The sequence below is a fragment of the Triticum aestivum genome, chromosome 6A (genome assembly GCF_018294505.1).
Source record: "Triticum aestivum cultivar Chinese Spring chromosome 6A, IWGSC CS RefSeq v2.1, whole genome shotgun sequence".
Lineage (NCBI taxonomy): Eukaryota > Viridiplantae > Streptophyta > Magnoliopsida > Poales > Poaceae > Triticum > Triticum aestivum.
This window is the reverse complement of record NC_057809.1, coordinates 57912025-57924182: the sequence shown is the minus strand read 5'-3', so window position 1 is coordinate 57924182 and position 12158 is coordinate 57912025. Positions and strand designations below refer to the sequence as shown.

Genomic DNA, 12158 nt, shown 5'->3' with positions numbered 1-12158 from the left:
AAAAAGGGGAAAATGTGCAATGAAGAAACTTTAATATAGGTATTTTAAAATTCTCCGTTCATCCCAGGGACATGCTTAGAGAGCAAAGACTGTTCAGAGTTCTGAGAATTGCAATTACATATTAGGCAGAATGAAACTCTAGTAAACAATAATAGATAACTCAATAATATTCTTGGGAAGGTAGTACTAATTCTTAGTATATTTCCTAAGAAATTTGTTTGGTGGTTGAGTCATCTCTTCAATCATCTAACGGGCCTCCAGCAAGATTGGATAAAATAAAATTGTACAACTAAATGCATCAATTGATATTTACGGTACAATTCTCTTCACCTAAAAAGATTTAAAAGCATATTTTCGTCCAGCTACATATAAAAAGGTTAATCCCCTTATCAGGTGGGGATTAAACCCAAGAGAATCACTTTAGCATCTTTACCAAAAGAGAACGCCTCGTCCAAGCAGTTTTTAGACTGCATGTGGTTTGCTATCCCGTTGACTCCCTCGCAGGCTCCACCATCCATGCGGGCTTCGCGCTTGCATGACAAAGAAGAAATCATAAGCATGTATGATGAAATCCCAATCTAATAATGTCCTCGTTCTTAGGCGAGCAAATAATTTACCCAAGGGATACTCGTGGTTGCCAGAGTTTTATGTGTTAGAGAGGGGGCATGGGAAAGGCATGCTGTCATGTGCCTCCGCCTTGTACTCTCGCCTCCTTGCAACATTGGGTAGAGATGCGGAGGTAGTAGAGCCACATCAGTTTGCAGATATTGCATCAATCAGGAACATGAACCCATTGATCAACTCCACACACGCATCCATCACATCACTGCACACAGAGAACAGAGCGAACATATCCGCAGGGGCAGCCTGTTGAAGTACAGTTTAAGGAGGGCCGGGAGTTTTATCTTTTTGGCCGATCTGCATGCGTGGCATGCACATGGAATATAATGTCACAAAATACAACATATGAAGAATTCATCTGCCCTGCACATAGGTCGGTATTGGGTGGAGAAGAAACATCCCTGATGCCATGGTGGAGGGATGAGAAAGGGGGCAATATCCGTGGGGTTCGTCCTGGAGCTGCAACCTAGATGACTACATGATGATTGAGGGCGTCGATCTCTCCTTCAACAAAAATGATGCAATGGATACGACCGAGCGCTATCGCTGGAAGGATAGCAAGAGTGCCGGCGTGCCTACAATTAGGAGGAGGCAATGTGCAATTGCAGGAACCGTGGCTGGGAGGCAGTGAACTGGTGCGGCGGGAGTCGTGATACAGACATGGATGGATGGACAGGGGGACGGAGGGGGATTGAACATATATACACATGGATGGGTTGAGAATCGAAGGGGAAAAGATGCCCTGAAACTAGTGAACGTGAATGTTGTGGTTTCTCCCCGTTTCATGGACATTTGTGGCCGAGAGAGCATACGACGTGGAAGCAGAAGGGATAGCGGCAACAATAAAGTTGTAGTGGGAAGGTCAACCAAATAAGCGAGTCAATGTGAACCTGTGGCCATGGTGACGGCGAGCCGAGAGAGAGACCGTCGGCCATGATGGAAACCGGCCGGAGAGAGCATTGGTTGCAATAGAGACTATCCAAGGAACAACATAGTGGCGGCGGATGGTCGTTGGACTGGCCGGATGCGTCGGTCGTGGCAGCTTTGGCAGCGGTAGGCCGGTGGAGCATTGGCGAGTGATTAGGTAGGGCAGCAGATTGGAACGTACTACGGAAGATGAACACGATCTATTGATTCTTTCCTCATGGGCTCCTACCAACAATGAGAACACAACCCACATAATGTACAGCCCACGTACGATTACTACAACTGGCTCGGGCTCGGACAGGCAATCACAGGAATATGAAGGCTATTTTCTCAGAAAAAAGGAATATGAAGGGAATTTGGAATTGATGATGTGGCTACACTGATGAGGTGGAGTGAGATGAATGGTTGCATGTTGATTAGTGATGTGGATAGCCTGCATGTCAAGAGAAATAAGATAGTGGGGATGAAATATTTAGGTATTATAGATAAGTATGTGAGTTCTTTATGACTAATGTTGAGTCCATGGATTATACGCATTCTCACCTTTCCACCATTGCTAGCCTCTCTAGTACCGCCCAACTTTCGCCGGTACCATAAACCCACCATTTACCTTCCTCAAAACAGCCACCATGCCTACCTATTATGGCATTTCCATAGCCATTTCGAGATATATTACCATGCAATCTTCCACCGTTCCGTTTATTATGACACGCTCCATCATTGTCATATTGCCTTGCACGATCATGTAGTTGACATCGTATTTGTGGCAAAGCCACCGTTCATAATTTTTTCATACATGTCACTCTTGATTCATTGCACATCCCGGTACACCACCGGAGGCACGCATATAGAGTCATGTTTTTGTTCTAAGTATCGAGTTGTAATCTTTGAGTTGTAAATAAATAGAAGTGTGATGATCATCATTATTAGAGCATTGTCCCATGTGAGGAAACAAAAAAAGGAAAAAAGAGGCCAAAGAAGCCAAACAAAAAAAGAGAGAAGGGACAATGCTACTATCCTTTTTCCACACTTGTGCTTCAAAGTAGCACCATGATCTTCATGATAGAGAGTCTCTTATTTTGTCACTTTCATATACTAGTGGGAAATTTTCATTATAGAACTTGGCTTGTATATTCCAATGATGGGCTTCCTCAAATGCCCTAGGTCTTCGTGAGCAAGCAAGTTGGATGCACACCCACTTAGTTTCTTTTGTTGAGCTTTCATACATTTATAGCTCTAGTGCATCCATTGCATGGCAATCCCTACTCACTCACATTGATATCTATTGATGAACATCTCCATAGCCAATTGATACGCCTAGTTGATGTGAGACCATCTTCCTCCTTTTTGTCTTCTCCACAACCACCACTCTATTCCACCTATAGTGCTATGTCCATGGCTCACGCTCATGTATTGCATGAAAGTTGAAAAAGTTTGAGAATACTAAAGTATGAAACAATTGCTTGGCTTGTCATCGGGGTTGTGCATGATTTGAATATTTTGTGTGACGAAGATGGAGCATAACCAAACTATATGATTTTGTAGGGATGAACTTTCTTTGGCCATGTTATTTTGAGAAGACATAGTTACTTTGTTAGTATGCTTGAAGTATTATTATTTTTATGTCAATATTAAACTTTTGTCTTGAATCTTTTGGATCTGAACATTCATGCCACAATAAAGAAAATTACATTGATAAATATGTTAGGTAGCATTCCACATCAAAAATTCTGTTTTTATCATTTACCTACTCGAGGATGAGCAGGAATTAAGCTTGGGGATGCTTGATACGTCTCCAACGTATCTATAATTTTTTATTGTTCCATGCTATTATATTATCTCTTTTGGATGTTTAATGGGCTTTAATGTGCTCTTTTATATTACTTTTGGGACTAACCTATTAACCGGAGGCCCAGTGCTAGTTTATGTTTTTTTGTGCCTATTTTAGTGTTTCACAGAAAAGGAATACCAAACGGAATCCAAACGGAATGAAACCTTCGCAATGATCTTTCTTGGACCGAAAGCAAACCAAGAGACTTGGAGTTGAAGTTTGGAACTCCATGAGGCAGCCACGAGGCAGGAGGGCGCGCCCAGGGGGTAGGCACGCCCCCACCCTCGTGGGCCCCATGGAGCTCCACCGACGTACTTCTTTCACCTATATATACTCTTATACCCTAGAAACATCAGGGGGAGCCACGAAACCACTTTTCCACCGCCGCAACCTTCTGTACCCGTGAGATCCCATCTTGGGGCCTTTTCCGGCGATCTGCCGGACGGGGAATTGATCACGGAGGGCTTCTACATCAACACCATAGCCTCTTCGATGAAGCGTGAGTAGTTTACCACAGACCTTCGGGTCCATATTTATTAGCTAGATGGCTTCTTCTCTCTCTTTGATCTTCAATATAAAGTTCTCCTTGATGTTCTTGGAGATCTATTCGATGTAATGTAATACTCTTTTGCGTTGTGTTTGCCAAGATCCGATGAATTGTGGGTTTATGAACTCGATTATCTATGAATATTATTTGGTTCTTCTCTGAATTCTTATATGCATGATTTGATATCTTTGCAAGTTTCTTCGAATTATCGGTTTAGTTTGGCCTACTAGATTGATCTTTCTTGCAATGGGAGAAGTGCTTAGCTTTGGGTTCAATCTTGCGGTGTCCTTTCCCAGTTAAAGTAGGGGCAGCGTATTGTATTGTTGCCATCGAGGATAAAAAGATGGGGTTTATGTCATATTGCTTGAGTTTATCCCTCTACATCATGTCATCTTGCTTAATGCGTTACTCTGTTCTTATGAACTTAATACTCTAGATGCATGGTGGATAGCGGTCAATGTATGGATTAATAGTAGTAGATGCAGAATCGTTTCGATCTACTTGACACGGACGTGATGCCTATATTCATGATCATTGCCTTAGATATCTTCATAACTATGCGCTTTTCTATCAATTTCTCGACAGTAATTTGTTCAGCCACCGTAATACATGCTATCTTGAGAGAAGCCACTAGTGAAACCTATGGCCCCCGGGTCTCTTTCTTATTATATTGCATCTCTTTTATTTACATCGCATCTCGTTTACTATTTTGCAATCTTTACTTTCCAATCTATACAACAAAAATACCAAAAAATATTTACTTTACTATCTTTATTAGATCTCACTTTCACAAGTGACCGTGAAGGGATTGACAACCCCTTTATCGCGTTGGTTGCAAGGTTCTTGATTGTTTGTGCAGATACTAGGTGACTTGAGAGTTGTCTCCTACTGGATTGATACCTTGGTTCTCAAAAACTGAGGGAAATACTTACGCTACTTTGCTGCATCACCCTTTACTCTTCAAGGGAAAACCAACGCATCCTCAAGAGGTAGCAGTGGGATCTGATGAGATGCATCAAACCAAACGCTAATGAACCTTGGCTCATGATCGGCGATTTTAACGAGGTCGTGTGGCAAATCGAACATATCTCTAGAAACAAAAGGAGTGATCCCCAGATGAAAGCTTTTAGGGATGTTTTGTCTGAATGTAATTTGCATGACCTTGTGTTTAAAGGAGTGTGTTGGACGTATAATAACAATCAGTCGGGTGATAAAAATGTCCGTGTGCGATTGGATAGAGTTGTCACTTTGCCTGAATGGCAGGACAATTTCTCTGATGCGTGTGTCAATCATCTTACGTCACCGAGATCTGACCACTGACCTCTTTTACTCTGCCTAGAAAAGTTGCATATTAGGAGAAGAAAAAGGAAAAAAGGCTGCTACGAAGTGATGTGGGAGAGAGAAGAGGCCTTGGCTGAGATAATTGAGAATGTCTGGAACCATCACGCCCCTGTCCGAGACCTCAAGCACCTATCAGAGAAGGTGGATTGTATCATGAAAGTTCTCAAAGCCTGGAGCAAGCAATCTGTTGGTTCAATTACAAAAGAAATAGCCAAGTGTAGAGGGGAACTAGCGGATCTGATGAAGGACTATAACACAAATGAGCAGGAAATAAAGATCATATCAGCAAAAATGGATGAATTGCTATTGCAAGAAGAGCTTCTTTACCTTCAGAGGAGCAAAGTTACTTGGCTTCATGAGGGTGACCAAAACACCAAATATTTCCAGCGAAGGGCCTCGTGGCATGCCAGAAAGTACAAGATAAAAAACTTTGAAAGGCCAATGCTCAGTTCACAAACAATGAAGAAGAAATCAAAGCGATCACAAAGGGATTTTTCTGCGATCTGTTCACGGAAGACTCAAATGTCAACCCTGCATGCTTGCTGAATCATATTGAGACTTTGGTTACAAAGGAGATGAATGATAAATTAATGGAAGATTTTACTGTAAAAGAGATCAGCGACGCCCTTTTTTAGATTGGTCTGCTAAAATCTCCAGGGACGGACAGTTTCACCATGCATTTTTACCAGCGAAACTGGGATGTTCTGAAGGAAGAGGTGGTTGGGGCTGTTAAGCAATTCTTTGCGGATGGTGTCATGCCGAGTGAGTTGAATACTACTATTATTGTTCTCATTCCCAAGACTAACCAAGCGGTGGAGTTAAAAGATTTCCAGGCAATCTCTTTATGCAATGTTATTTACAAAGTGGTGACGAAGCGCATTGTGAACCGCTTCAGACCATTCCTGGATGATCTTATTGGCATTGAACATAGCGCTTTCATCCTAGGAAGGCTCAATAGTGATAACACTCTTATTGCGTTTGAATGCCTCCATGCCATCCAAAGAGGGAGAAACTCAAGTGATTCGTTCTGCGCATTTAAAATGGACCTTTCAAAAGCTTATGACCGTGTGGACTGGAAGTATTTAAAAGGTGTGCTCACTAAATTGGGCTTCAACCCCAGATGGGTGAGTTGGGTCATGGCGTGTGTCACTTCTGTCTGTTATGCTATCAAAGTGAATGGGGAGCTTTCTGAGGAGTTCTCCCCCTCCAGAGGTTTACGCCATGGTGATCCTCTTTCCCCCTACCTGTTCCTCTTTGTCGTTGATGGTCTTTCCAGATTACTAAATAAGGTAGTTAATAAGGGTGAACTCAGGGAGCTAAAGATTGCTCGTTCTGCCCCAGGGATATCACACTTATTTTTTGCTGACGATATTACCTTGTTTTTCGAAGCAAATGCTCAGCAAGCTTCTGTGGTAACAAGGGTGACTCAGGAGTTTGTTAGGAGTACAAGACAACTAGTTAGCCATGAGAAATGTTCCCTCCTTTTCAATTCTGAGTGCCCTGTAACTAGGTTGGAAGAAGTGAAGGAAGTTCTTCATGTCTAAAATTGTACTTTTGAGAAGAAATACCTTAGACTCCCCACGCCGGAGGGGCGGATGAAGGCTGAGAAGTTTCAGCCTATTAATGATAGGTTCAACAAAAAAGCTCTCGGATTGGAATGAAAAATATATGGCCATGGCTGCAAAAGAGGTTCTCATCAAATCCGTTGCTCAGGCGCTGCCCACTTACACGATGAGTGTTTTTAAGATGCAGATGAGTTTCCACGAAGATTATAGGAAACTTGTTAGGCAATTCTTCTGGGGCGGAGGAGGAAGGACAGAGGAGGGTTCATTAGGCCTCTTGGGATTGCTTGATCAAACCAAAACCCTAGGGAGGACTGGGTTTCCGCAACACTTGTTGCTTCAACCAGGCTCTCTTAGCGCAACAGGCTTGGAGATTACTCCAGTCGCCAAAGAGTTTATGCGCTCACCTCTTTAAAGCAAGGTACTACCCTAATGGCAATGTCCTTGATACAATGTTCTCTGATGAAGCATCACAAGCTTGGAGGGGAATCGAATTTGGTTTGGAGCTTTTGAGGAAAGGAGTAATCTAGAGGATTGGAAATGGAAATTCTATCCGTATGGACAATTGGATTCCTTCAGAACCGTCCTTAAAAAATCTTGGTAGTAGCAAACGGTCCCAGACTCGCAGAGTGTGTGATCTCTTCTTACCTGAGAGTAAGGAATGGAATGAGCAATTGGTGAGAGAGGTGTTTTGGCCAAATGACGCGGAGGTGATCTTAAAGATTAAGATTCCTATACACGAGAGGGAGGATGCCCCGGCCTGGCACTATGAATCATCCGGACATTTCTCTGTCCGTAGTGCGTACAAGTTGGCTTATAATTTGAAGCACTGCAATGATAACCAGACCGGAAGTAGTACTGCTCCTAAGGGGGACAGAAATATGTGGAAGTTCGTGTGGAATGCTGATAACCCAAACAAGGTCCGGTCCTTTGGTTGGAGGTTGGCCTCTGATATCTTGCTACAAAACGGAACAAATGCAAAAGGAATCTGGAGATAGATAGTATGTGCAATATATGTTGGATGGCGGATGAGAACATTTTTCACGCTGTGGTGGAATGTCCGAAAGCCCGGGCTTTACGTGATCAGATGCGAGGGGTGTGGGATATTCCGAAGGAAAGGGTTTTTAATTACAATGGGCCGGACTGGCTTCTAATCCTCCTTGCAAAAATCAATCCAAGGCAGCGGGATTTGGTACTTCTAGTTTTTTGGCGTGCTTGGTTCCTTCAAAATGATGTGGTCCACAATCAAGGGAAATGCTCCATTATTGATTTGGTTAGATTCCTATAAAACTACATTGTGACTTTTTGGGGTGAGTGCCTCGCTACTGATGATAAGGGAAAGAAGCCGCTTGTTGCTACTTCTCCCCTGAAGTCAAGTCCCTGTTTGGTTCAGCTTTTATCGACGGATTCCGCTGCCGCGCAACACAATCTGAACCAAAGGGCGAACCCAGCAGAATCCGATTTCAGAAATCCGCTGCCAAAATCTGAACCAAAAGCAGAAGCAGCCCAGGACGTGCTTTCCAAAATCTGATTCCGCTGCAGGTCAAAATTTGAAAAAGCTGTATCAGCCGGTTTGCCAAATGACCTACATCTTTTTCACATTAGATTTTCCAAAGCTATTTTCCATAGCAAATTTTTCACAGTTGCTTTTAGAAATCCACAGCCGAACCAAACAGGGCCTCAATATGTCAGTACTGAACAAATCTAGACTAAATCATGCAAGAAAGTCTAGATGGGCTAAACCATGCAAGAAAGTCTAGATGAACAAATCTAGAACAAATCTAGACCAAATCATGCAAGAAAGTCTAGACTAAATCAGTGGGATGGCTGAAAGTTAACACGGATGTTGCGTTTGTGGCCATGTCGGGAGAAACTAGTGCTGGGTACATTATACGAGATTACCTAGGAAGACTTGTTAGAGCTGAGGGTGTAAAACTCCATGCCTGTGTGAGTGTCGAAGAGGCTAAAGTTTGTGCATGTGTCACTGGGCTGAAGGTTGCGCTGGACTTGGGAAATGAAAAGATTATCGTTGAATCTGATTGTGCTGCGGTTATTTCAAACATTTTCCCCCCTGCGACCCTTTGGTAGCTTGGAGAGAACATTACATAGTGATTAGGGAGCTTCTACTAGATAGAAAGAACATTGTCTTTCGGAAGATAGGGAGAGATGTCAACAAGTTTGCTCATGAATTAGCCAAGCAAACCCAGATCAGTGGTAGGGGGGCTGTCCATATGGGCACACTACCACTAGATTTGGTGCTGCTGGTGCCATCAGATTGTAATGACAGTGATGATATTTTAATATAATTGCAATCTTTCCCCTCAAATTTTTTTTTGGATGTCGAAGACGCCACTAAAAGTTCAAATCTTCATGTTGTATCTTCGAAGGGGGGTTGTGCTAATCAAAGACAATCTCGCCCGTCGCAATTGGCAAGGAAGTAAGGAGTGTAGTTTTTGTACTCATGATGAGCCAATCAAACGCCTCTTTTTCAATGCAAGTTTACGCGTTCTACGTGGTCAGTCATCCAAATAGCGTCCAATTTATATCCACCCACAAGTGTTGCCAATATTTTTGGTCATTGATTGGATTGAATTTCAAATAGGTTCAAAACGCTAATTCGGGTGGGAGCATATGCCTTATTATGGGCGTTTTGACTATGTAGAAATGATTTGGTTTTTGATGGCAAAAACGCCTCCCCTTTGCAGGTTATTTTGGGTTGTACACACTCGCTTTCATACGTGCTCTATGATACACCGAGCGGAGTACCAACCGTTGTTCAAGGCGGTGTGTATGCGGCTGAAGCGGGTGGCCAGGGAGGTCTTTACCCAGCATGGGTGACAACATAATCTTTGGATTGGTGCACCACCTCCTTTCACATAGGCATAGTGTCGGTCCTATATGATACTGTTGATCCCGATATGTCATCTTTTTTACCTTTCAATTTGTTTTTGTTTGGCCGTGTGCATCTTAATTATGCAGAGGCCGGGTGTTTCTCATCATGCTTTGTATCCATTTGATGCTACATTTTGAGTCAATAAAAATGCCCTTTATCGAAAATGTGCGTGTGCATTTTACCTTTATCGAAAAATGCCTTCTAGTGACATGACTATTCCTCCTCCCGCTCGCCGCGCCACCCCGTGATGAAGTGAAATTCGACAAATCTTGGGTAGGGGGTCCCGACCTAGTAGCCTTAACACGATGATAACAGAGAACGAGTTTTTATCCAGGTTCGGGCTCTCCTTAAATATAATACCCTTCGTTCTACTTGTGTTCGTATTGATTTGTGGTGAACTACAAAGTACAGGTGATCTATCGTGAGATCATTGTCTGTCGTCTATAAGCCCTAACCCCTTGGTTTATAGGGGGTGTTTGATTGGGCTTTTACTGGTCTTTTTCACTTAACACCTAAATAGGTCAACACTCCTAGAAGTTTGAATTTCAAATTGATGATTCCATATAACATGTACTCCTTCCGTCCCATAATATAAGAACGTTTTTGACATTAGTAAGTGTCAAAAAACATTTTTATATTTTGGGACAGAGGGAGTATTTCAAAGATAATACGGATGTTCTTTCTATCTCACTCTCATCCAATGGTTCCATATAACGGATCTACAAATACAGCATCACTCGATGAATGCTCACACAGCTTGACTATGGTCCAATACTACGATAAAGTGAATTTCAGCTATCACTGGCGAGTTCAAAAATAAAATATCTATCACTGGCGGCTGGGACCCCAGTGGGGTAACCCCCAAACTTTCAAAGTTCCCGCCACAGAGACGTCGGCTGGGTCCTCCTCCAATTGCTACACGCACGTTTTCGCCACATCACCGATCCGCGTCAATGAGCATCTGGTCCGTCCATCAGAAATAGCGGCAAACGGCTGATATCCCTGCACGTCATCGATCCGGGGCGCCCACGGCTCCACCAATCAGCGCCCACCTGTCTCCTCCTACCTATAAAGACTCCAGCTCATCCCCGTTCCAATCCATCGCCTCTGTCTAGATCTCCAGCCCAGCCAAACTTTTCTCACCTTCGAAGAAGAAGCAGCAGCATCCATGGCCCCCAAGGCTGCTGAGAAGAAGCCAGTGGAGAAGACCCCCGCGGGCAAGAAGCCCAAGGCGGAGAAGAAGGTGCCGGCGTCCAAGGAGGGCGGCGACAAGAAGGGGAAGAAGAAGGCCAAGAAAAGCGTGGAGACGTACAAGATCTACATCTTCAAGGTGCTCAAGCAGGTGCACCCCGACATCGGCATCTCCTCCAAGGCCATGTCCATCATGAACTCCTTCATCAACGACATCTTTGAGAAGCTCGCCGGTGAGTCCGCCAAGCTCGCGCGCTACAACAAGAAGCCCACCATCACGTCCCGCGAGATCCAGACCTCCGTCCGCCTCGTCCTCCCTGGCGAGCTCGCCAAGCACGCCGTCTCCGAGGGCACCAAGGCCGTCACCAAGTTCACCTCGTCCTAGGCTCCTCGTGCATTAGTTCTTGTGTTTCTTTCCTGTTCCCTGTCTGATGAGTTCTGTAGCTAGCTGTGTGTGTTCTGACAGTGTCATCCTGTAACAATGGTGCTGCCTGAATAAATAGTTATCTTGCTGCTTGAATGGACGACTGTCGCTGTGGATTCTTGTTTCCAACATGTTTAATCAGTTTCTTCTCGGGCTTAAAGCTGGGAAGGTGGTTTTGCATCTCTGAAAGTTTTGCACGAATGCTTGCCTGAAACAAATAGTTTGATCCTTATTGAGAAGTGGAGCTCCACTTGGGTAGTAAAGAAAGTATGGCCAGCCTTTTTCTATGGTGAAACTAATTTCATAGGCATGTAAGCTGTGTTTGTGTGCGTGGCAAAACTTGATTAACAACGTTTTGCTACTTCAAGAAACTTAAAGCTTGCATTCGAAATTGATGCTGATAATTGACCACTTACAAATCAAGGATCTGAAATGGTTTGGATCTCCCGGCAATTTTTCTTTGAAATTTCACCAGGGGAGAATTTTTCCTCACCTGAATTTTTAATCATTAACAGGGGACGAAAGCCCATATTAATGCTAGAAACAATACATAATTTGTCATCAATTTAATTCCTTTAACTAGTACGTACAGGAGCAGGTTAAACAGCCAAATGGTTTTCTTCAGAAGCATGCAACATAGATTCAGAAATGAGCAGATTGATAGCACCCAACCATGTATAATTAGCATGCAAAAGAAAACATCACGTAACGAGCTAGGACTATATACCATACTAGTGTCGGCCGAGTAGTAGTACAGGCAGATTAAAACAGAGATACTGAATCTATCGAACACAGAGGACATGGCTGAAACCACCAGCAGC

General features: G+C 43.5%; 1 protein-coding gene across 1 annotated transcript; it reads left to right on the top strand.

Moving 5' to 3' along the window:
• Positions 1-10825: 10825 nt before the first annotated feature.
• LOC123131997 (histone H2B.4-like) lies at positions 10826-11433 on the top strand. The gene has a single exon (XM_044551739.1). The coding sequence runs from the start codon at positions 10891-10893 to the stop codon at positions 11296-11298; it is 408 nt and encodes a 135-aa protein (XP_044407674.1). The 5' UTR covers positions 10826-10890; the 3' UTR covers positions 11299-11433.
• Positions 11434-12158: the final 725 nt, after the last annotated feature.